Below are 27461 nucleotides of genomic sequence, written 5' to 3'. Positions count from 1 at the left end.
ACACTGTCCCTCAGTATCAGACTCTCAGTTATAACACTCTCCCTGTTACACTGTCCCTCAGTATCAGACTCTCAGTTATAACACTCTCTATCACACACTGTGACTCAGTATCAGACTGTCAGTTATAACACTCTCTCTCACACACTGTCCCTCAGTATCAGACTCTCAGTTATAACACTCTCTCACACACTGTCCCTCAGTATCAGACTCTCAGTTATAACACTCTCTCTCACACACTGTCTCTCAGTGTCAGACTCTCAGTTATAACACTCTCTCTCACACTGTCCCTCAGTAACAGACTCTCAGTTATAACACTCTCTCACACACACTGTCCCTCAGTATCAGACTCTCAGTTATAACACTCTCCCTGTTACACTGTCCCTCAGTATCAGACTCTCAGTTATAACACTCTCTCTCACACACTGTCCCTCTGTATCAGACTCTCAGTTATAACACTCTCTCTCACACACTGTCCCTCAGTATCAGACTCTCAGTTATAACACTCGCTCTGTTACACTGTCCCTCAGTATCAGACTCTCAGTTATAACACTCTCTCTCACACACTGTCCCTCTGTATCAGACTCTCAGTTATAACACTCTCTCTCTCACACTGTCCCTCAGTATCAGACTCTCAGTTATAACACTCTCTCTCACACACTGTCCCTCAGTATCAGACTCTCAGTTATAACACTCTCTCTGTTACACTGTCCCTCAGTATCAGACTCTCAGTTATAACACTCTCTCTCTCTCACTGTCCCTCAGTATAGACTCTCGGGTAGAACACTCTCTCTCTCACACTGTCCCTCAGTATCAGACTCTCAGTTATAACACTCTCTCTCACACACTGTCCCTCAGTATCAGACTCTCGGGTAGAACACTCTCTCTCTCACACTGTCCCTCAGTATCAGACTCTCAGTTATAACACTCTCTCTCACACACTGTCCCTCAGCATCAGACTCTCAGTTATAACACTCTCTCTCACACAGTCCCTCAGTATCAGGCTCTCAGTTATAACACTCTCTCTCTGTTACACTGTCCCTCAGTATCAGACTCTCAGTTATAACACTCTCTCTCTCTCACTCTCCCTCAGTAACAGACTCTCAGTTATAACACTTAAGCAAGGAGTCAGGAGGGCTAGAAGGGGTCATGAAAAGTCATTGGCAAATAGGGTTAAGGAAAATCCCAAGGCTTTTTACACTTACATAAAAAGCAAGAGGGTAGCCAGGGAAAGGGTTGGCCCACTGAAGGATAGGCAAGGGAATCTATGTGTGGAGCCAGAGGAAATGGGCGAGGTACTAAATGAATACTTTGCATCAGTATTCACCAAAGAGAAGGAATTGGTAGATGTTGAGTCTGGAGAAGGGGGTGTAGATAGCCTGGGTCACATTGTGATCCAAAAAGACGAGGTGTTGGGTGTCTTAAAAAATATTAAGGTAGATAAGTCCCCAGGGCCAGATGGGATCTACCCCAGAATACTGAAGGAGGCTGGAGAGGAAATTGCTGAGGCCTTGACAGAAATCTTTGGATCCTCGCTGTCTTCAGGGGATGTCCCGGAGGACTGGAGAATAGCCAATGTTGTTCCTCTGTTTAAGAAGGGTGGCAGGGATAATCCCGGGAACTACAGGCCGGTGAGCCTTACTTCAGTGGTAGGGAAATTACTGGAGAGAATTCTTCGAGACAGGATCTACTCCCATTTGGAAGCAAATGGACGTATTAGTGAGAGGCAGCACGGTTTTGTGAAGGGGAGGTCGTGTCTCACTAACTTGATCGAGTTTTTCGAGGAGGTCACTAAGATGATTGATGCAGGTAGGGCAGTAGATGTTGTCGATATGGACTTCAGTAAGGCCTTTGACAAGGTCCCTCATGGTAGACTAGTACAAAAGGTGAAGTCACACGGGATCAGGGGTGAACTGGCAAGGTGGATACAGAACTGGCTAGGCCATAGAAGGCAGAGGGTAGCAATGGAGGGATGCTTTTCTAATTGGAGGGCTGTGACCAGTGGTGTTCCACAGGGATCAGTGCTGGGACCTTTGCTCTTTGTAGTATATATAAATGATTTGGAGGAAAATGTAACTGGTCTGATTAGTAAGTTTGCAGACGACACAAAGGTTGGTGGAATTGCGGATAGCGATGAGGACTGTCTGAGGATACAGCAGGATTTAGATTGTCTGGAGACTTGGGCGGAGAGATGGCAGATGGAGTTTAACCTGGACAAATGTGAGGTAATGCATTTTGGAAGGGCTAATGCAGGTAGGGAATATACAGTGAATGGTAGAACCCTCAGGAGTATTGAAAGTCAAAGAGATCTAGGAGTACAGGTCCACAGATCACTGAAAGGGGCTACACAGGTGGAGAAGGTAGTCAAGAAGGCATACGGCATGCTTGCCTTCATTGGCCGGGGCATTGAGTATAAGAATTGGCAAGTCATGTTGCAGCTGTATAGAACCTTAGTTAGGCCACACTTGGAGTATAGTGTTCAATTCTGGTCGCCACACTACCAGAAGGATGTGGAGGCTTTAGAGAGGGTGCAGAAGAGATTTACCAGAATGTTGCCTGGTATGGAGGGCATAAGCTATGAGGAGCGATTGAATAAACTCGGTTTGTTCTCACTGGAACGAAGGAGGTTGAGGGGCGACCTGATAGAGGTATACAAAATTATGAGGGGCATAGACAGAGTGGATAGTCAGAGGCTTTTCCCCAGGATAGAGGGGTCAATTACTAGGGGGCATAGGTTTAAGGTGAGAGGGGCAAAGTTTAGAGTAGATGTACGAGGCAAGTTTTTTACGCAGAGGGTAGTGGGTGCCTGGAACTCACTACCGGAGGAGGTAGTGGAGGCAGGGACGATAGGGACATTTAAGGGGCATCTTGACAAATATATGAATAGGATGGGAATAGAAGGATACGGACCCAGGAAGTGTAGAAGATTGTAGTTTAGTCGGGCAGTATGGTCGGCACGGGCTTGGAGGGCCGAAGGGCCTGTTCCTGTGCTGTACATTTCTTAGTATCAGACTCTCAGTTATAACACCCTCTCTCACACACTGTCCCTCAGTATCAGACTCTCAGTTATAACACTCTCTCTGTTACACTGTCCCTCAGTATCAGACTCTCAGTTATAACACTCTCTCTCACTGACTCTCAGTATCAGACTCTCCCTTATAACACTCTCTTACACACTGTCCCTCAGTATCAGACTCTCAGTTATAACACTCTCTCTCTCACACTGTCCCTCAGTATCAGACTCTCAGTTATAACACTCTCTCTCACACACTGTCCCTCAGTATCAGACTCTCAGTTATAACACTCTCTCTCTCACACTGTCCCTCAGTATCAGACTCTCAGTTATCACACTCTCTCTCTCTCACACTGTCCCTCAGTCTCAGACTCTCAGTTATAACACTCTCTCTCACACACTGTCCCTCAGTATCAGATTCTCAGTTATAACACTCTCTCTCTCACACTGTCCCTCAGTATCAGACTCTCAGTTATAACACTCTCTCTCACACACTGTCCCTCAGTATCAGACTCTCAGTTATAACACTCTCTCTCACACACTGTCCCTCAGTATCAGACTCTCAGTTATAACACTCTCTCTCACACTGTCCCTCAGTATCAGACTCTCAGTTATAACACTCTCTCTCTCACACTGTCCCTCAGTATCAGACTCTCAGTTATAACACTCTCTCTCTCACACTGTCCCTCAGTATCAGACTGTCAGTTATAACACTCTCTCTCACACTGTCCCTCAGTATCAGACTCTCAGTTATAACACTCTCTCTCTCACACTGTCCCTCAGTATCAGACTCTCAGTTATAACACTCTCTCTCACACTGTCCCTCAGTATCAGACTCTCAGTTATAACACTCTCTCTCACACTGTCCCTCAGTATCAGACTCTCAGTTATAACACTCTCTCTCTGTTACACTGTCCCTCAGTATCAGACTCAGTTATAACACTCTCTCTGTTACACTGTTCCTCAGTATCAGACTCTCAGTTATAACACTCTCTCTGTTACACTGTCCCTCAGTATCAGACTCTCAGTTATAACACTCTCTCTCTGTTACACTGTCCCTCAGTATCAGACTCAGTTATAACACTCTCTCTCTCACACTGTCCCTCAGTATCAGACTCTCAGTTATAACATTCTCTCTCTCACACTGTCCCTCAGTATCAGACTCTCAGTTATAACACTCTCTCTCACACACTGTCCCTCAGTATCAGACTCTCAGTTATAACACTCTCTCTCACACACTGTCCCTCAGTATCAGACTCTCAGTTATAACACTCTCTCAAACACTGTCCCTCAGTATCAGACTCTCAGTTATAACACTCTCTCACACACTGACCCTCAGTATCAGACTCGCAATTATTACACTCTCTCACACTGTCCCTCAGTTACAGACTCTCAGTTATAACACTCTCTCTGTTACACTGTCCCTCAGTATCAGACTCTCAGTTATAACACTCTCTCTCACACTGTCCCTCTGTTTCAGACTCTCAGTTATAACACTCTCTCTCTCACACTGTCCCTCAGTATCAGACTCTCAGTTATAACACTCTCTCACACACACTGTTCCTCAGTATCAGACTCTCAGTTATAACACTCTCTCTCTCACTGTCCCTCAGTATCAGACTCTCAGTTATAACACTCTCTCACACACTGTCCCTCAGTATCAGACTCTCAGTTATAACACTCTCTCTGTTACACTGTCCCTCAGTATCAGACTCTCAGTTATAACACTCTCTCACACACTGTCCCTCAGTATCAGACTCTCAGTTATAACACTCTCTCACACACTGTCCCTCAGTATCAGACTCTCAGTTATAACACTCTCTCACACACAGTCCCTCAGTATCAGACTCTCAGTTATAACACTCTCTCTGTCACACAGTCCCTCAGTATCAGACTCTCAGTTATAACACTCTCTCTCTCACACTGTCCCTCATTATCAGACTCTCAGTTATAACACTCTCTCTCACACAGTGTCCCTGAGTATCAGACTCTCAGTTATAACACTCTCTCTCTCACACTGTCCCTCAGTATCAGACTCTCAGTTATAACACTCTCTCACACACTGTCCCTCAGTATCAGACTCTCAGTTATAACACTCTCTCTCTCACACTGTCCCTCAGTATCAGACTCTCAGTTATAACACTCTCTCTCACACTGTCCCTCAGTATCAGACTCTCAGTTATAACACTCTCTCTCACACACTGTCCCTCAGTATCAGACTCTCAGTTAATACACTCTCTCTCTCACACTGCCCCTCAGTATCAGACTCTCAGTTATAACACTCTCTCTCACACTGTCCCTCAGTATCTGACTCTCAGTTATAACACTCTCTCACACACTGTCCCTCAGTATCAGACTCTCAGTTATAACACACTCTCTCTCACACTGGCCCTCAGTATCAGGCTGTCAGTTATAACACTCTCTCTCTGTCACACTGTCCCTCAGTATCAGACTCTCAGTTAGAACACTCTCTCTCACACACTGTCCATCAGTATCAGACTCTCAGTTATAACACTCTCTCTCAGTGTCCCTGAGTATGACTCTCAGTTATAACACTCTCTCACACACTGTCCCTCAGTATCAGACTCTCAGTTATAACACTCTCTCTGTTACACTGTCCCTCAGTATCAGACTCTCAGTTATAACACTCTCTCTGTTATACTGTCCCTCAGTATCAGACTCTCAGTTATAACACTCTCTCTCACACTGTCCCTCAGTATCAGACTCTCAGTTATAACACTCTCTCTCTCACACTGTCCCTCAGTATCAGACTCTCAGTTATAACACTCTCTCTGTTACACTGTCCCTCAGTATCAGACTCTCAGTTATAACACTCTCTCTGTTATACTTTCCCTCAGTATCAGACTCTTGTTATAACACTCTCTCTCACACAGTGTCCCTGAGTATCAGACTCTCAGTTATAACACTCTCTCACACACTGACCCTCAGTATCAGACTCTCAGTTATAACACTCTCTCTCTCACACTGTCCCTCAGTATCAGACTCTCAGTTATAACACTCTCTCTCACACTATCCCTCAGTATCAGACTCTCAGTTATAACACTCTCTCTGTTACACTGTCCCTCAGTATCAGACTCTCAGTTATAACACTCTCTCTCTCACACTGCCCCTCAGTATCAGACTCTCAGTTATAACACTCTCTCTCACACTGTCCCTCAGTATCTGACTCTCAGTTATAACACTCTCTCACACACTGTCCCTCAGTATCAGACTCTCAGTTATAACACTCTCTCTCTCACACTGTCCCTCTGTATCAGACTTTCAGTTATAACACACTCTCTCGCACACTGGCCCTCAGTATCAGGCTGTCAGTTATAACACTCTCTCTCTGTCACACTGTCCCTCAGTATCAGACTCTCAGTTATAACACTCTCTCTCTGTCACACAGTCCCTCAGTATCAGACTCTCAGTTATAACACTCTCTCTCTCACACTGTCCCTCATTATCAGACTCTCAGTTATAACACTCTCTCTCACACAGTGTCCCTGAGTATCAGACTCTCAGTTATAACACTCTCTCACACACTGACCCTCAGTATCAGACTCTCAGTTATAACACTCTCTCTCTCACACTGTCCCTCAGTATCAGACTCTCAGTTATAACACTCTCTCTCACACTGTCCCTCAGTATCAGACTCTCAGTTATAACACTCTCTCTGTTACACTGTCCCTCTGTATCAGACTCTCAGTTATAACACTCTCTCTCTCACACTGTCCCTCAGTATCAGACTCTCAGTTATAACACTCTTTCTGTTACACTGTCCTTCAGTATCAGACTCTCAGTTATAAAACTCTCTCACACACTGACCCTCAGTATCAGACTCTCAGTTATAACACTCTCTCTCTCACTCTGTCCCTCAGTATCAGACTCTCAGTTATAACTCTCTCTCTGTCACACTGTCCCTCAGTATCAGATTCTCAGTTATAACACTCTCTCTCACACACTGTCCCTCAGTATCAGACTCTCAGTTATAACTCTCTCTCTGTTACACTGTCCCTCAGTGTCAGACTCTCAGTTATAACACTCTCTCACACACTGCCCCTCAGTATCAGACTCTCAGTTATAAAACTCTCTCTCACACTGTCCCTCAGTATCAGACTCTCAGTTATAACACTCTCTCTCACACACTGTCCCTCAGTATCAGACTCTCAGTTATAACTCTCTCTCTGTCACACTGTCCCTCAGTATCAGATTCTCAGTTATAACACTCTCTCTCACACACTGTCCCTCAGTATCAGACTCTCAGTTATAACTCTCTCTCTGTTACACTGTCCCTCAGTGTCAGACTCTCAGTTATAACACTCTCTCTCTCACACTGTCCCTCAGTATCAGACTCTCAGTTATAACACTCTCTCTCACACTGTCCCTCAGTATCTGACTCTCAGTTAGAACACTCTCTCACACACTGTCCCTCAGTATCAGACTCTCAGTTATAACACTCTCTCTCTCACACTGTCCCTCTGTATCAGACTCTCAGTTATAACACACTCTCTCTCACACTGGCCCTCAGTATCAGGCTGTCAGTTATAACACTCTCTCTCTGTTACACTGTCCCTCAGTATCAGACTCTTGTTATAACACTCTCTCTCTCACACTGTCCCTCAGTTACAGAATCTCAGTTATAACACTCTCTCTCTCACACTGTCCCTCAGTATCAGACTCTCAGTTATAACACTCTCTCTCACACTGTCCCTCAGTATCAGACTCTCAGTTATAACACTCTCTCACACACTGTCCCTCAGTATCAGACTCTCAGTTATAACTCTCTCTCTGTCACACTGTCCCTCAGTATCGGATTCTCAGTTATAACACTCTCTCTCACACACTGTCCCTCAGTATCAGACTCTCAGTTATAACTCTCTCTCTGTTACACTGTCCCTCAGTGTCAGACTCTCAGTTATAACACTCTCTCTCTCACACTGTCCCTCAGTATCAGACTCTCAGTTATAACACTCTCTCTCTCACACTGTCCCTCAGTATCAGACTCTCAGTTATAACACTCTCTCTCTCACACTGTCCCTCAGTATCAGACTCTCCGTTATAACACTCTCTCTCTCACACACTGTCCCTCAGTATCAGACTCTCAGTTATAACTCTCTCTCTGTCACACTGTCCCTCAGTATCGGATTCTCAGTTATAACACTCTCTCTCACACACTGTCCCTCAGTATCAGACTCTCAGTTATAACTCTCTCTCTGTTACACTGTCCCTCAGTGTCAGACTCTCAGTTATAACACTCTCTCTCTCACACTGTCCCTCAGTATCAGACTCTCAGTTATAACACTCTCTCTCTCACACTGTCCCTCAGTATCAGACTCTCAGTTATAACACTCTCTCTCTCACACTGTCCCTCAGTATCAGACTCTCAGTTATAACACTCTCTCTCTCACACTGTCCCTCAGTATCAGACTCTCAGTTATAACACTCTCTCTCTCACACTGTCCCTCAGTATCAGACTCTCAGTTATAACACTCTCTCTGTTATACTGTCCCTCAGTATCAGACTCTCAGTTATAACACTCTCTCTCACACACTGTCCCTCAGTATCAGACTCTCAGTTATAACACTCTCTCTCTCACACTGTCCCTCAGTATCAGACTCTCAGTTATAACACTCTCTCTGTTATACTGTCCCTCAGTATCAGACTCTCAGTTATAACACTCTCTCTCACACACTGTCCCTCAGTATCAGACTCTCAGTTATAACACTCTCTCTCTCACACTGTCCCTCAGTATCAGACTCTCAGTTATAACACTCTCTCTCTCACACTGTCCCTCAGTATCAGACTCTCAGTTATAACACTCTCTCTCACACTGTCCCTCAGTATCAGACTCTCAGTTATAACACTCTCTCTCACACACTGTCCCTCAGTATCAGACTCTCAGTTATAACACTCTCTCTCACACACTGTCCCTCAGTATCAGACTCTCAGTTATAACACTCTCTCTGTTACACTGTCCCTCAGTATCGGACTCTCAGTTATAACACTCTCTCTGTTACACTGTCCCTCAGTATCAGACTCTCAGTTATAACACTCTCTCACACACTGTCCCTCAGTATCAGACTCTCAGTTATAACACTCTCTCTCACACTGGCCCTCAGTATCAGACTCTCAGTTATAACACTCTCTCACACACTGTCCCTCAGTATGAGACTCTCAGTTATCACTCTCTCTCTCTCACACTGTCCCTCAGTATCAGACTCTCAGTTATAACACTCTCTCTGTTACACTGTCCCTCAGTATCAGACTCTCAGTTATAACACTCTCTCTCTCACACTGTCCCTCAGTATCAGACTCTCAGTTATAACTCTCTCACACACTGTCCCTCAGTATCAAACTCTCAGTTAGAACACTCTCTCTCACACACTGTCCCTCAGTATCAGACTCTCAGTTATAACACTCTCTCTGTTACACTGTCCCTCAGTATCAGACTCTCAGTTATAACACTCTCTCTCTCACACTGTCCCTCAGTATCAGACTCTCAGTTATAACACTCTCTCTGTTATACTGTCCCTCAGTATCAGACTCTCAGTTATAACACTCTCTCTCACACTGTCCCTCAGCATCAGACTCTCAGTTATAACACTCTCTCTCTCACACTGTCCCTCAGTGTCAGACTCTCAGTTATAACACTCTCTCTGTCACACTGCCCCTCAGTATCAGACTCTCAGTTATAACACTCTCTCTCACACACTGTCCCTCAGTATCAGACTCTCAGTTATAACACTCTCTCTCACACTGTCCCTCAGTATCAGACTCTCAGTTATAACAGTCTCTCTCTCACACTGTCCCCCAGTATCAGACTCTCAGTTATAACACTCTCTCACACACTGTCCCTCAGTATCAGACTCTCAGTTATAACACTCTCTCTGTTACACTGTCCCTCAGTATCAGACTCACAGTTATAACACTCTCTCTCACACACTGTCCCTCAGTATCAGACTCTCAGTTATAACACTCTCTCTCACACACTGTCCCTCAGTTTCAGACTCTCAGTTATAACACTCTCTCTCTCTCACTGTCCCTCAGTATAGACTCTCGGGTAGAACACTCTCTCTCTCACACTGTCCCTCAGTATCAGACTCTCAGTTATAACACTCTCTCTCACACACTGTCCCTCAGTATCAGACTCTCGGGTAGAACACTCTCTCTATCACACTGTCCCTCAGTATCAGACTCTCAGTTATAACACTCTCTCTCACACACTGTCCCTCGGTATCAGACTCTCAGTTATAACACTCACTCTCTCACACTGTCCCTCAGTATCAGACTCTCAGTTATAACACTCTCTCTCTCTCTCACTGTCCCTCAGCATCAGACTCTCAGTTATAACACTCTCTCTCACTGACTCTCAGTATCAGACTCTCCGTTATAACACTCTCTCACACACTGTCCCTCAGTATCAGACTCTCAGTTATAACACTCTCTCTCTCTCACACTGTCGCTCAGTATCAGACTCTCAGTTATAACACTCTCCCTGTTACACTGTCCCTCAGTATCAAACTCTCAGTTATAACACTCTCTCTCACACACTGTCCCTCAGTATCAGACTCTCAGTTATAACACTCTCTCTCACACACTGTCCCTCACTATCAGACTCTCAGTTATAACACTCTCTCTCTGTTACACTGTCCCTCAGTATCAGACTCTCAGTTATAACACTCTCTCTCTCACACTGTCCCTCAGTATCAGACTCTCAGTTATAACACTCTCTCTGTTACACTGTCCCTCAGTATCAGACTCTCAGTTATAACACTCTCTCTCACACACTGTCCCTCACTATCAGACTCTCAGTTATAACACTCTCTCTCTGTTACACTATCCCTCAGTATCAGACTCTCAGTTATAACACTCTCTCTCTCACACTGTCCCTCAGTATCAGACTCTCAGTTATAACACTCTCTCTCTCACACTGTCCCTCAGTATCAGACTCTCAGTTATAACACTCTCTCTCACACTGGCCCTCAGTATCAGACTCTCAGTTATAACACTCTCTCACACACTGTCCCTCAGTATGAGACTCTCAGTTATCACTCTCTCTCTCTCACACTGTCCCTCAGTATCAGACTCTCAGTTATAACTCTGTCACACACTGTCCCTCAGTATCAAACTCTCAGTTAGAACACTCTCTCTCACACACTGTCCCTCAGTATCAGACTCTCAGTTATAACACTCTCTCTGTTACACTGTCCCTCAGTATCAGACTCTCAGTTAGAACACTCTCTCTCTCACACTGTCCCTCAGTATCAGACTCTCAGTTATAACACTCTCTCTGTTATACTGTCCCTCAGTATCAGACTCTCAGTTATAACACTCTCTCTCACACTGTCCCTCAGTATCAGACTCTCAGTTATAACACTCTCTCTCTCACACTGTCCCTCAGTGTCAGACTCTCAGTTATAACACTCTCTCTGTCACACTGCCCCTCAGTATCAGACTCTCAGTTATAACACTCTCTCTCACACACTGTCCCTCAGTATCAGACTCTCAGTTATAACACTCTCTCCACACTGTCCCTCAGTATCAGACTCTCAGTTATAACACTCTCTCTCACACACTGTCCCTCAGTATCAGACTCTCAGTTATAACACTCTCTCCACACTGTCCCTCAGTATCAGACTCTCAGATATAACACTCTCTCTCACACTGTCCCTCAGTATCAGACTCTCAGTTATAACACTCTCTCTCTCACACTGTCCCTCAGTGTCAGACTCTCAGTTATAACACTCTCTCTGTCACACTGCCCCTCAGTATCAGACTCTCAGTTATAACACTCTCTCTCACACACTGTCCCTCAGTATCAGACTCTCAGTTATAACACGCTCTCTCTCACACTGTCCCTCAGTATCAGACTCTCAGTTATAACAGTCTCTCTCTCACACTGTCCCCCAGTATCAGACTCTCAGTTATAACACTCTCTCACACACTGTCCCTCAGTATCAGACTCTCAGTTATAACACTCTCTCTGTTACACTGTCCCTCAGTATCAGACTCTCAGTTATAACACTCTCTCTCACACACTGTCCCTCAGTATCAGACTCTCAGTTATAACACTCTCTCTCTCTCACTGTCCCTCAGTATAGACTCTCGGGTAGAACACTCTCTCTCTCACACTGTCCCTCAGTATCAGACTCTCAGTTATAACACTCTCTCTCACACACTGTCCCTCAGTATCAGACTCTCGGGTAGAACACTCTCTCTCTCACACTGTCCCTCAGTATCAGACTCTCAGTTATAACACTCTCTCTCACACACTGTCCCTCAGTATCAGACTCTCAGTTATAACACTCACTCTCTCACACTGTCCCTCAGTATCAGACTCTCAGTTATAACACTCTCTCTCTCTCTCACTGTCCCTCAGCATCAGACTCTCAGTTATAACACTCTCTCTCACTGACTCTCAGTATCAGACTCTCCGTTATAACACTCTCTCACACACTGTCCCTCAGTATCAGACTCTCAGTTATAACACTCTCTCTCTCTCACACTGTCGCTCAGTATCAGACTCTCAGTTATAACACTCTCCCTGTTACACTGTCCCTCAGTATCAAACTCTCAGTTATAACACTCTCTCTCACACACTGTCCCTCAGTATCAGACTCTCAGTTATAACACTCTCTCTCACACACTGTCCCTCACTATCAGACTCTCAGTTATAACACTCTCTCTCTGTTACACTATCCCTCAGTATCAGACTCTCAGTTATAACACTCTCTCTCTCACACTGTCCCTCAGTATCAGACTCTCAGTTATAACACTCTCTCTCTCACACTGTCCCTCAGTATCAGACTCTCAGTTATAACACTCTCTCTCTCACACTGTCCCTCAGTATCAGATTCTCAGTTATAACACTCTCTCTGTTACACTGTCCCTCAGTATCAGACTCTCAGTTATAACACTCTCTCTCACACACTGTCCCTCAGTATCAGACTCTCAGTTATAACACTCTCTCTGTTACACTGTCCCTCAGTATCAGACTCTCAGTTATAACACTCTCTCTCACACACTGTCCCTCAGTATCAGACTCTTAGTTATAACACTCTCTCTCACACACTGTCCCTCAGTATCAGACTCTCAGTTATAACACTCTCTCTCTCACACTGTCCCTCAGTATCAGACTCTCAGTTATAACACTCTCTCTCTCACACTGTCCCTCAGTATCAGACTCAGTTATAACACTCTCTCTCTCACACTGTCCCTCAGTATCAGACTCAGTTATAACACTCTCTCTGTTACACTGTTCCTCAGTATCAGACTCTCAGTTATAACACTCTCTCACACACTGTCCCTCAGTATCAGACTCTCAGTTATAACACTCTCTCACACACTGTCACTCAGTATCAGACTCTCAGTTATAACACTCTCTCTCTCACACTGTCCCTCAGTATCAGACTCTCAGTTATAACACTCTCTCTGTTACACTGTCCTTCAGTATCAGACTCTCAGTTATAACACTCTCTCTGTTACACTGTCCCTCAGTATCGGACTCTCAGTTATAACACTCTCTCTCACACTGTACCCTCAGTATCAGACTCTCAGTTATAACACTCTCTCTCACACACTGTCCCTCAGTATCAGACTCTCAGTTATAACACTCTCTCACACACTGTCCCTCAGTATCAGACTCTCAGTTATAACACTCTCTCTCTCTCACATTGTCCCTCAGTATCAGACTCTCAGTTATAACACTCTCTCTCACACACTGTCCCTCAGTGTCAGACTCTCAGTTATAACACTCTCTCTCTCTCTCACACTGTCCCTCAGTATCAGACTCTCAGTTATAACACTCTCTCTCTCTCTCACACTGTCCCTCAGTATCAGACTCACAGTTATCACACTCTCTCTGTTACACTGTTCCTCAGTATCAGACTCTGAGTTATAACACTCTCTCTCACACACTGTCCCTCAGTATCAGACTCTCAGTTATAACACTCTCTCTCTCTCACACTGTCCCTCAGTATCAGACTCACAGTTATCACACTCTCTCTGTCACACTGTCCCTCAGTATCAGACTCTCAGTTATAACACTCACTCTCTGTTACACTGTCCCTCAGTATCAGACTCTCAGTTATAACACTCTCTCTGTTACACTGTTCCTCAGTATCAGACTCTCAGTTATAACACTCTCTCTCTCACACTGTCCCTCAGTATCAGACTCTCAGTTATAACACTCTCTCACACACTGTCCCTCAGTATCAGACAGTCAGTTATAACACTCTCTCTCTCACACTGTCCCTCAGTATCAGACTCTCAGTTATAACACTCTCTCTGTTACACTGTCCCTCAGTATCAGACTCTCAGTTATAACACTCTCTCACACACTGTCCCTCAGTATCAGACAGTCAGTTATAACACTCTCTCTCTCACACTGTCCCTCAGTATCAGACTCTCAGTTATAACACTCTCTCTCACACTGTCCCTCAGTATCAGACTCTCAGTTATAACACTCTCTCTCACACTGTCCCTCAGTATCAGACTCTCAGTTATAACACTCTCTCTCACACTGGCCCTCAGTGTCAGACTCTCAGTTATAACACTCTCTCACACACACTGTCCCTCAGTATCAGGCTCTCAGTTATAACACTCTCTCTGTTACACTGTCCCTCAGTATCAGACTGTCAGTTATAACACTCTCTCTGTTACACTGTCCCTCAGTATCAGACTCTCAGTTATAACACTCTCTCTCACACACTGTCCCTCAGTATCAGACTCTCAGTTATAACACTCTCTCTGTTACACTGTCCCTCAGTATCAGACTCTCAGTTATAACACTCTCTCTCACACACTGTCCATCAGTGTCAGACTCTCAGTTATAACACTCTCTCTGTTACACTGTCCCTCAGTATCAGACTCTCAGTTATAACACTCTCTCTCACACACTGTCCCTCAGTGTCAGACTCTCAGTTATAACACTCTCTCTGTTACACTGTCCCTCAGTATCATACTCTCAGTTATAACACTCTCTCTGTTACACTGTCCCTCAGTATCAGACTCTCAGTTATAACACTCTCTCTGTTACACTGTCCCTCAGTATCAGACTCTCAGTTATAACACTCTCTCACACACACTGTCCCTCAGTATCAGACTCTCAGTTATAACACTCTCTGTTACACTGTCCCTCAGTATCAGACTCTCAGTTATAACACTCTCTCTCACACTGTCCCTCAGTATCAGACTCTCAGTTATAACACTCTCTCTCACACTGGCCCTCAGTGTCAGACTCTCAGTTATAACACTCTCTCACACACACTGTCCCTCAGTATCAGGCTCTCAGTTATAACACTCTCTCTGTTACACTGTCCCTCAGTATCAGACTGTCAGTTATAACACTCTCTCTGTTACACTGTCCCTCAGTATCAGACTCTCAGTTATAACACTCTCTCTCACACACTGTCCCTCAGTATCAGACTCTCAGTTATAACACTCTCTCTGTTACACTGTCCCTCAGTATCAGACTCTCAGTTATAACACTCTCTCTCACACACTGTCCCTCAGTGTCAGACTCTCAGTTATAACACTCTCTCTGTTACACTGTCCCTCAGTATCAGACTCTCAGTTATAACACTCTCTCTGTTACAATGTACCTCAGTATCAGACTCCCAGTTATAACACTCTCTCTCACACACTGTCTCTCAGTATCAGACTCTCAGTTATAACACTCTCTCTCACACTGTCCCTCAGTATCAGACTCTCAGTTATAACAGTCTCTCTCTCACACTGTCCCCCAGTATCAGACTCTCAGTTATAACACTCTCTCACACACTGTCCCTCAGTATCAGACTCTCAGTTATAACACTCTCTCTGTTACACTGTCCCTCAGTATCAGACTCTCAGTTATAACACTCTCTCTCACACACTGTCCCTCAGTATCAGACTCTCAGTTATAACACTCTCTCTCACACACTGTCCCTCAGTTTCAGACTCTCAGTTATAACACTCTCTCTCTCTCACTGTCCCTCAGTATAGACTCTCGGGTAGAACACTCTCTCTCTCACACTGTCCCTCAGTATCAGACTCTCAGTTATAACACTCTCTCTCACACACTGTCCCTCAGTATCAGACTCTCGGGTAGAACACTCTCTCTCTCACACTGTCCCTCAGTATCAGACTCTCAGTTATAACACTCTCTCTCACACACTGTCCCTCGGTATCAGACTCTCAGTTATAACACTCACTCTCTCACACTGTCCCTCAGTATCAGACTCTCAGTTATAACACTCTCTCTCTCTCTCACTGTCCCTCAGCATCAGACTCTCAGTTATAACACTCTCTCTCACTGACTCTCAGTATCAGACTCTCCGTTATAACACTCTCTCACACACTGTCCCTCAGTATCAGACTCTCAGTTATAACACTCTCTCTCTCTCACACTGTCGCTCAGCATCAGACTCTCAGTTATAACACTCTCCCTGTTACACTGTCCCTCAGTATCAAACTCTCAGTTATAACACTCTCTCTCACACACTGTCCCTCAGTATCAGACTCTCAGTTATAACACTCTCTCTCACACACTGTCCCTCACTATCAGACTCTCAGTTATAACACTCTCTCTCTGTTACACTGTCCCTCAGTATCAGACTCTCAGTTATAACACTCTCTCTCTCACACTGTCCCTCAGTATCAGACTCTCAGTTATAACACTCTCTCTGTTACACTGTCCCTCAGTATCAGACTCTCAGTTATAACACTCTCTCTCACACACTGTCCCTCACTATCAGACTCTCAGTTATAACACTCTCTCTCTGTTACACTATCCCTCAGTATCAGACTCTCAGTTATAACACTCTCTCTCTCACACTGTCCCTCAGTATCAGACTCTCAGTTATAACACTCTCTCTCTCACACTGTCCCTCAGTATCAGACTCTCAGTTATAACACTCTCTCTCACACTGGCCCTCAGTATCAGACTCTCAGTTATAACACTCTCTCACACACTGTCCCTCAGTATGAGACTCTCAGTTATCACTCTCTCTCTCTCACACTGTCCCTCAGTATCAGACTCTCAGTTATAACTCTCTCACACACTGTCCCTCAGTATCAAACTCTCAGTTAGAACACTCTCTCTCACACACTGTCCCTCAGTATCAGACTCTCAGTTATAACACTCTCTCTGTTACACTGTCCCTCAGTATCAGACTCTCAGTTATAACACTCTCTCTCTCACACTGTCCCTCAGTATCAGACTCTCAGTTATAACACTCTCTCTGTTATACTGTCCCTCAGTATCAGACTCTCAGTTATAACACTCTCTCTCACACTGTCCCTCAGTATCAGACTCTCAGTTATAACACTCTCTCTCTCACACTGTCCCTCAGTGTCAGACTCTCAGTTATAACACTCTCTCTGTCACACTGCCCCTCAGTATCAGACTCTCAGTTATAACACTCTCTCTCACACACTGTCCCTCAGTATCAGACTCTCAGTTATAACACTCTCTCCACACTGTCCCTCAGTATCAGACTCTCAGTTATAACACTCTCTCTCACACACTGTCCCTCAGTATCAGACTCTCAGTTATAACACTCTCTCCACACTGTCCCTCAGTATCAGACTCTCAGATATAACACTCTCTCTCACACTGTCCCTCAGTATCAGACTCTCAGTTATAACACTCTCTCTCTCACACTGTCCCTCAGTGTCAGACTCTCAGTTATAACACTCTCTCTGTCACACTGCCCCTCAGTATCAGACTCTCAGTTATAACACTCTCTCTCACACACTGTCCCTCAGTATCAGACTCTCAGTTATAACACGCTCTCTCTCACACTGTCCCTCAGTATCAGACTCTCAGTTATAACAGTCTCTCTCTCACACTGTCCCCCAGTATCAGACTCTCAGTTATAACACTCTCTCACACACTGTCCCTCAGTATCAGACTCTCAGTTATAACACTCTCTCTGTTACACTGTCCCTCAGTATCAGACTCTCAGTTATAACACTCTCTCTCACACACTGTCCCTCAGTATCAGACTCTCAGTTATAACACTCTCTCTCTCTCACTGTCCCTCAGTATAGACTCTCGGGTAGAACACTCTCTCTCTCACACTGTCCCTCAGTATCAGACTCTCAGTTATAACACTCTCTCTCACACACTGTCCCTCAGTATCAGACTCTCGGGTAGAACACTCTCTCTCTCACACTGTCCCTCAGTATCAGACTCTCAGTTATAACACTCTCTCTCACACACTGTCCCTCAGTATCAGACTCTCAGTTATAACACTCACTCTCTCACACTGTCCCTCAGTATCAGACTCTCAGTTATAACACTCTCTCTCTCTCTCACTGTCCCTCAGCATCAGACTCTCAGTTATAACACTCTCTCTCACTGACTCTCAGTATCAGACTCTCCGTTATAACACTCTCTCACACACTGTCCCTCAGTATCAGACTCTCAGTTATAACACTCTCTCTCTCTCACACTGTCGCTCAGTATCAGACTCTCAGTTATAACACTCTCCCTGTTACACTGTCCCTCAGTATCAAACTCTCAGTTATAACACTCTCTCTCACACACTGTCCCTCAGTATCAGACTCTCAGTTATAACACTCTCTCTCACACACTGTCCCTCACTATCAGACTCTCAGTTATAACACTCTCTCTCTGTTACACTATCCCTCAGTATCAGACTCTCAGTTATAACACTCTCTCTCTCACACTGTCCCTCAGTATCAGACTCTCAGTTATAACACTCTCTCTCTCACACTGTCCCTCAGTATCAGACTCTCAGTTATAACACTCTCTCTCTCACACTGTCCCTCAGTATCAGATTCTCAGTTATAACACTCTCTCTGTTACACTGTCCCTCAGTATCAGACTCTCAGTTATAACACTCTCTCTCACACACTGTCCCTCAGTATCAGACTCTCAGTTATAACACTCTCTCTGTTACACTGTCCCTCAGTATCAGACTCTCAGTTATAACACTCTCTCTCACACACTGTCCCTCAGTATCAGACTCTTAGTTATAACACTCTCTCTCACACACTGTCCCTCAGTATCAGACTCTCAGTTATAACACTCTCTCTCTCACACTGTCCCTCAGTATCAGACTCTCAGTTATAACACTCTCTCTCTCACACTGTCCCTCAGTATCAGACTCAGTTATAACACTCTCTCTCTCACACTGTCCCTCAGTATCAGACTCAGTTATAACACTCTCTCTGTTACACTGTTCCTCAGTATCAGACTCTCAGTTATAACACTCTCTCACACACTGTCCCTCAGTATCAGACTCTCAGTTATAACACTCTCTCACACACTGTCACTCAGTATCAGACTCTCAGTTATAACACTCTCTCTCTCACACTGTCCCTCAGTATCAGACTCTCAGTTATAACACTCTCTCTGTTACACTGTCCTTCAGTATCAGACTCTCAGTTATAACACTCTCTCTGTTACACTGTCCCTCAGTATCGGACTCTCAGTTATAACACTCTCTCTCACACTGTACCCTCAGTATCAGACTCTCAGTTATAACACTCTCTCTCACACACTGTCCCTCAGTATCAGACTCTCAGTTATAACACTCTCTCACACACTGTCCCTCAGTATCAGACTCTCAGTTATAACACTCTCTCTCTCTCACATTGTCCCTCAGTATCAGACTCTCAGTTATAACACTCTCTCTCACACACTGTCCCTCAGTGTCAGACTCTCAGTTATAACACTCTCTCTCTCTCTCACACTGTCCCTCAGTATCAGACTCTCAGTTATAACACTCTCTCTCTCACACTGTCCCTCAGTATCAGACTCACAGTTATCACACTCTCTCTGTTACACTGTTCCTCAGTATCAGACTCTGAGTTATAACACTCTCTCTCACACACTGTCCCTCAGTATCAGACTCTCAGTTATAACACTCTCTCTCTCTCACACTGTCCCTCAGTATCAGACTCACAGTTATCACACTCTCTCTGTCACACTGTCCCTCAGTATCAGACTCTCAGTTATAACACTCACTCTCTGTTACACTGTCCCTCAGTATCAGACTCTCAGTTATAACACTCTCTCTGTTACACTGTTCCTCAGTATCAGACTCTCAGTTATAACACTCTCTCTCTCACACTGTCCCTCAGTATCAGACTCTCAGTTATAACACTCTCTCACACACTGTCCCTCAGTATCAGACAGTCAGTTATAACACTCTCTCTCTCACACTGTCCCTCAGTATCAGACTCTCAGTTATAACACTCTCTCTGTTACACTGTCCCTCAGTATCAGACTCTCAGTTATAACACTCTCTCACACACTGTCCCTCAGTATCAGACAGTCAGTTATAACACTCTCTCTCTCACACTGTCCCTCAGTATCAGACTCTCAGTTATAACACTCTCTCTGTTACACTGTCCCTCAGTATCAGACTCTCAGTTATAACACTCTCTCTCTCACACTGTCCCTCAGTATCAGACTCTCAGTTATAACACTCTCTCACACACTGTCCCTCAGTATCAGACTCTCAGTTATAACACTCTCTCTCACACTGTCCCTCAGTATCAGACTCTCAGTTATAACACTCTCTCTCACACTGTCCCTCAGTATCAGACTCTCAGTTATAACACTCTCTCTCACACTGGCCCTCAGTGTCAGACTCTCAGTTATAACACTCTCTCACACACACTGTCCCTCAGTATCAGGCTCTCAGTTATAACACTCTCTCTGTTACACTGTCCCTCAGTATCAGACTGTCAGTTATAACACTCTCTCTGTTACACTGTCCCTCAGTATCAGACTCTCAGTTATAACACTCTCTCTCACACACTGTCCCTCAGTATCAGACTCTCAGTTATAACACTCTCTCTCTCACACTGTCCCTCAGTATCAGACTCTCAGTTATAACACTCTCTCTCACACACTGTCTCTCAGTATCAGACTCAGTTATAACACTCTCTCTCACACACTGTCCCTCAGTATCAGACTCTCAGTTATAACACTCTCTCTGTTACACTGTCCCTCAGTATCAGACTCTCAGTTATAACACTCTCTCTCACACACTGTCCATCAGTGTCAGACTCTCAGTTATAACACTCTCTCTGTTACACTGTCCCTCAGTATCAGACTCTCAGTTATAACACTCTCTCTCACACACTGTCCCTCAGTGTCAGACTCTCAGTTATAACACTCTCTCTGTTACACTGTCCCTCAGTATCATACTCTCAGTTATAACACTCTCTCTGTTACACTGTCCCTCAGTATCAGACTCTCAGTTATAACACTCTCTCTGTTACACTGTCCCTCAGTATCAGACTCTCAGTTATAACACTCTCTCACACACACTGTCCCTCAGTATCAGACTCTCAGTTATAACACTCTCTGTTACACTGTCCCTCAGTATCAGACTCTCAGTTATAACACTCTCTCTCACACTGTCCCTCAGTATCAGACTCTCAGTTATAACACTCTCTCTGACACTGGCCCTCAGTGTCAGACTCTCAGTTATAACACTCTCTCACACACACTGTCCCTCAGTATCAGGCTCTCAGTTATAACACTCTCTCTGTTACACTGTCCCTCAGTATCAGACTGTCAGTTATAACACTCTCTCTGTTACACTGTCCCTCAGTATCAGACTCTCAGTTATAACACTCTCTCTCACACACTGTCCCTCAGTATCAGACTCTCAGTTATAACACTCTCTCTGTTACACTGTCCCTCAGTATCAGACTCTCAGTTATAACACTCTCTCTCACACACTGTCCCTCAGTGTCAGACTCTCAGTTATAACACTCTCTCTGTTACACTGTCCCTCAGTATCAGACTCTCAGTTATAACACTCTCTCTGTTACAATGTACCTCAGTATCAGACTCCCAGTTATAACACTCTCTCTCACACACTGTCTCTCAGTGTCAGACTCTCAGTTATAACACTCTCTCTCACACTGTCCCTCAGTAACAGACTCTCAGTTATAACACTCTCTCACACACACTGTCCCTCAGTATCAGACTCTCAGTTATAACACTCTCCCTGTTACACTGTCCCTCAGTATCAGACTCTCAGTTATAACTCTCTCTCTCACACTGTCCCTCAGTGTCAGACTCTCAGTTATAACACTCTCTCTGTTACACTGTCCCTCAGTATCAGACTCTCAGTTATAACACTCTCTCTCACACTGTCCATCAGTATCAGACTCTCAGTTATAACACTCTCTCTCTCACACTGTCCCTCAGTATCAGACTCTCAGTTATAACACTCTCTCTGTTACACTGTCCCTCAGTATCAGACTCTCAGTTATAACACTCTCTCTCTCACACGGTCCCTCAGTATCAGACTCTCAGTTATAACACTCTCTCTCTCACACGGTCCCTCAGTATCAGACTCTCAGTTATAACAATCTCTCTCTCTCACACTGTCCCTCAGTATCAGACTCTCAGTTATAACACTCTCTCTCTCACACTGTCCCTCAGTATCAGACTCTCAGTTATAACACTCTCTCTGTTACACTGTCCCTCAGTATCAGACTCTCAGTTATAACACTCTCTCTCTCACACGGTCCCTCAGTATCAGACTCTCCGTTATAACACTCTCTCCGCCGCGCACCCCATACCTTTAATGCGAGCTGGCAGTCCTCCACCAGCCCCTCAATGAGATAGTATTTTGCCTCGAGCTGTAGCTCCTCGATCTCCCTCACAGACTCGGGTAGGGGTACTGCGCCGTCACGTAGGTAGTTAAGCAGAGTGCCAAAGTGCTTCCCGCACCTGTCGACCAGGATCCAGCCTGCGGGTTAGTCACAGGGAGTGAGTGAGGGAATAGTGAGGGTACCCAGAATGCACTCGTGTGTACCAGAGCCAGCCAGCCTCACCCCGCTCCCCTTGACCCTCAGCCCACACATTCAGCTCGTCAGGCAATAATCCACCGCCCTCCCCAAATCCTCAACTGACCAGCACTTGTTCTCAGTCTCGTCCCAGTCACCCACCTCCCACTCGCCCCGATCCTCCCGTCAACAGGGACAGACTCTCCCTCGCTCTGTCCCCGACTCCCCCGCCTCGCAATTTCAAACCCATCTAAATCTTCTCTCGACATTCTCTTCCCCAAGGAGAACAGGCCCCACCTTCTCCAATCTGCCGCCGTCAGAGGTTCCTCCTCCCCGGAATCGTTCTTTCCAAACCTTTTGAGATTCATACCCTCGGGCTCCCAGATCCCTCTGCATCCTCAGAGCTCTGCAATCTCTCTCCATTTAGACAATAAGCCTCGTTTTTCAAACTTCTTCTGCCAAAATGGACCATTTCACATTTTTCCCCATTATACTCCATTTGCCAGATTTCTTCCCCACTCGCTGAATCCACCCTTTGAAGCCTCCTTGCGTCTTCTTCACAACTTACTTTCCTACCCAACTTCATGCCGTCAATGAATTTAACAACCGCCCCTTCATCCAGGTCATTTTTATAAATACTAAAAGGTTGATATCCCAGCACTGATCCCTTTGTTTACAGAACCTCCTGCCTCTTGTACTCTGCGCCCCGTTAATAAATCCCAGGATGCTGTTCGCTTTATTAACTGAGCTCTCGCTCAACCTGTCCCGACCATCACCGATTTATACACAGACCCCCCACCCCCCCTGCTCCTGCCGTCCCCATTTACAATTGTACCCTTTACTTTAAATCGTCTCTACACATTTTTCCCACCAAAATAAACCACTTCATATTTCTCTGTGTTAAACTGTATCTGCCACTTGCCCGCCCACTTGTCTAGTCAATGTCCTGCTGAAGTCTCTTCTCTCACGTTTCAATGCAGTCAGTGAATTGACAATAAGGTGTCTTGCTTTCTCCCCCACAGCGCCCCCCCCCCCCCCCCACATCTCCCGCCCACCCACCGCCATCGCCCCCTTGGAAGGTGCGGGAGAGAAGCGAGACCTTCATGGTCCGTCAGGACCTCCATGTTGCCACTGAACATGGCCTTGAGGACGGTCTCTTGCTTGGAGAGGGTCTGCACCGTGGTGTAGTGGAGGCAGCCCCCTACGTTGAGCTTGACGTACTTGCTGCTGCTGGGACTGAGGGGCTTGCCGTCGGCGGGGGGCAGGGCTGGAGAGGCCATGAGCAGAATGGGACCCTCAGCCCTCTCCCCTGGAGGATCCGACATCCCGGACATGCCCTACCAGAGCCGGGGGGGGGGGGTTGGTGATGTCCCTTTAAGGGATCCCTAGCAGGAGATGGTCCCTTTAAATCGTCAATAAGGTCAGGGGTTGTCCCTTTAACTGTGAAAAGGGGAGGGGCAAACAAAACGGAAGGACCCTCCAAATCTGGAAGGGCGGGGCCACAATACAGTAAAGGGGATGGTCCCTTTAAGTCTTAAGGGGGGAGGCCAAAGGAAAGGGAGTGGTCCCTTTAATTTTTTTTTAAAGGGGTGGTTGGGGGGGGGGGGGTCGCTTCAGATCTCAAAATTGGGGGTGGTTGGGGATAACAGGTCAGGTCCCTTTAAATCTTAAAGGGGACACCAAAATAATGGGAGGGTGGACCCTTTAAGTCTTAAAGGGACACCCACACTGAACGCGAAAGGCGTCACAAAAAGCCCGCAAGGGGCGAGCGGACACAGGGGGGGGTTGGTGGGAGCGCCTGAGGCCCGGGGGGTGGGGGTGAGGGCGGCCGCCTCCGAGAAGAGCGGCGACAATCAGCAGGCCGCCGCCACCATCGACCGCCGCCGATTGACGGGAGAACGCGGGGAGGGCGGGACTCGGCGCCCCAATCCCGCCCTCCCATTGGTCCGCCGCGCCGTCCATCAGAAAGGGCGGCTCTCCCATTGGCCGCCAGCCTCGCCAGAGAACCCGCCCTCCCGCCTCGCTTCCGGTTGGACTGCGACCGGCGTCACCCACGGTGCACGGTGCTCTCCCATTGGGCGGCACAGTTGTCAATCACAGGGGCGAGCAACAAATCACCGCTCACCATCCACCCACCTCCTCTTTCTATTGGGCGGAGCAGGTGTCAATCAGGTTGGGCGGCGCTTCCATTGGAGAGAGCTAGGCGGCCTTCCCAACCCCATAGACAGGAGATCCCTGACGTCACTAAGGCCCGCCCCCAGGCATGCCCATTCGACAACACCTCGCTCCGATTGGCCTGAATCCGCTGTCAATCAATAATGCCCGCCTGCCAGGGGCACAGGTAGTGCCCCGCCCCCAGCGCCGGCAGTGCCCCGCCCCCAGCGCCGGCACCGATTGGTCAGGCGCCTCCCAACTGATTGGACAGCGGGGTTGTCCATCCAAAGGGCGGTGCCGGAAGTCACCTTCCGGCCGTTGGGCGCCGCCCTCGCCAATATTTAAAACCCACAACTCAAACCTCAAAATCCCAATGAGAGGCGGGACGTCAAACAGGCCGACCGCTGATTGGATGAGAATCACATCCGTCTCACCGGAAGGGGGCGGGGACGGTTCGCCGATTGGTCGCAGTGTCAGTCAATCAGGGCCAGGCACCGCCCATCAGCCCCGCCCACGGGGGGGGGAATGGGGGTGACAGAGAGTGGGGGGGTGGGACAGAGAATGGGGGGGTGGGGGGGGGACAGAGAATGGGGGGGGGGGACAGAGAATGGGGGGGGGGGGGACAGAGAATGGGGGGGGGGGGACAGAGAATGGGGGGGGGGGGACAGAGAATGGGGGGGGGGGGGACAGAGAATGGGGGGGGGGGGGACAGAGAATGGGGGGGGGGGGACAGAGAATGGGGGGGGGGGACAGAGAATGGGGGGGGGGGGGACAGAGAATGGGGGGGGGGGGGGGACAGAGAATGGGGGGGGGGGACAGAGAATGGGGGGGTGGGTGGGGGGGACAGAGAATGGGGGGGGGGGACAGAGAATGGGGGGGGGGACAGAGAATGGGGGGGGGGACAGAGAATGGGGGGGGGGGACAGAGAATGGGGGGGGGGGACAGAGAATGGGGGGGGGGGACAGAGAATGGGGGGGGGGGACAGAGAGTGGGGGGGGGGGACAGAGAGTGGGGGGTGGGACAGAGAATGGGGGGGGGGGACAGAGAATGGGGGGGGGACAGAGAATGGGGGGGGGACAGAGAGTGGGGGGGGGGACAGAGAGTGGGGGGGGGGACAGAGAGTGGGGGGGGGGGACAGAGAATGGGGGGGGGGACAGAGAATGGGGGGGGGGGACAGAGAATGGGGGGGAGGGGGACAGAGAATGGGGGGGGGGGACAGAGAATGGGGGGGGGACAGAGAATGGGGGGGGGGGACAGAGAATGGGGGGGGGGACAGAGAATGGGGGGGGGGACAGAGAGTGGGGGGTGGGACAGAGAATGGGGGGGGGGGACAGAGAATGGGGGGGGGGGGACAGAGAATGGGGGGGGGGGGACAGAGAATGGGGGGGGGGACAGAGAATGGGGGGGGGGACAGAGAATGGGGGGGTGGGACAGAGAATGGGGGGGTGGGGGGTGGGACAGAGAATGGGGGGGTGGGGGGTGGGACAGAGAATGGGGGGGTGGGACAGAGAATGGGGGGGTGGGGGGTGGGACAGAGAATGGGGGGGTGGGGGGTGGGACAGAGAATGGGGGGGTGGGGGGTGGGACAGAGAATGGGGGGTGGGGGGTGGGACAGAGAATGGGGGGTGGGGGGTGGGACAGAGAATGGGGGGGGGGGGACAGAGAATGGGGGGGGGGACAGAGAGTGGGGGGTGGGACAGAGAATGGGGGGGGGGACAGAGAATGGGGGGGGGGACAGAGAATGGGGGGTGGGGGGGACAGAGAATGGGGGGTGGGGGGGACAGAGAATGGGGGGGTGGGGGGGGGGCAGAGAATGGGGGGGGGGACAGAGAATGGGGGGGGGGACAGAGAATGGGGGGGGGGACAGAGAATGGGGGGGGGACAGAGAGTGGGGGGTGGGACAGAGAATGGGGGGGGGGAACAGAGAATGGGGGGGGGACAGAGAATGGGGGGGAGGGGGGGACAGAGAATGGGGGGGGGGACAGAGAATGGGGGGGGGGACAGAGAATGGGGGGGGGGGACAGAGAATGGGGGGGGGACAGAGAATGGGGGGGGGACAGAGAATGGGGGGGGGGACAGAGAATGGGGGGGGGACAGAGAATGGGGGGGGGGACAGAGAATGGGGGGGGGGACAGAGAATGGGGGGGTGGGGGGGGGACAGGGAATGGGGGGGGGTGACAGAGAATGGGGGGGGGACAGAGAATGGGGGGGGGGACAGAGAATGGGGGGGACAGAGAATGGGGGGTGGGGGGGACAGAGAATGGGGGGGTGGGGGGGACAGAGAATGGGGGGGTGGGGGGGACAGAGAATGGGGGGGTGGGGGGGACAGAGAATGGGGGGGACAGAGAATGGGGGGGTGGGGGACAGAGAATGGGGGGGTGGGGGACAGAGAATGGGGGGGTGGGGGACAGAGAATGGGGTGGGGGGGACAGAGAATGGGGGGGTGGGGGGGACAGAGAATGGGGGGGGGACAGAGAATGGGGGGGGGGTGACAGAGAATGGGGGGGTGGGGGGGGACAGAGAATGG

At 47.9% G+C, this 27461-nt stretch overlaps 1 protein-coding gene across 1 annotated transcript in view; it reads right to left on the bottom strand.

Moving 5' to 3' along the window:
* The window catches only part of LOC140407171 (BTB/POZ domain-containing adapter for CUL3-mediated RhoA degradation protein 3-like), a 34292-nt gene extending 9667 nt beyond the window's left edge, over nt 1-24625 (bottom strand). The window contains exons 1-2 of the mRNA XM_072494853.1: nt 23880-24625; nt 22574-22743 (exon numbers count right to left, since the gene is read on the bottom strand). Of these exons, the coding sequence (XP_072350954.1) occupies nt 22574-22743; nt 23880-24114 (405 nt within the window). The 5' untranslated portion in view covers nt 24115-24625. The remainder of the gene's footprint in view (nt 1-22573; nt 22744-23879) is intronic.
* Nucleotides 24626-27461: the final 2836 nt, after the last annotated feature.

Source organism: Scyliorhinus torazame, unplaced genomic scaffold (genome assembly GCF_047496885.1).
Source record: "Scyliorhinus torazame isolate Kashiwa2021f unplaced genomic scaffold, sScyTor2.1 scaffold_1269, whole genome shotgun sequence".
Classification (NCBI taxonomy): Eukaryota; Metazoa; Chordata; class Chondrichthyes; order Carcharhiniformes; family Scyliorhinidae; genus Scyliorhinus; species Scyliorhinus torazame.
Note: the sequence above shows the minus strand (reverse complement) of the source record. Positions and strands in the feature narration are given on the sequence as shown.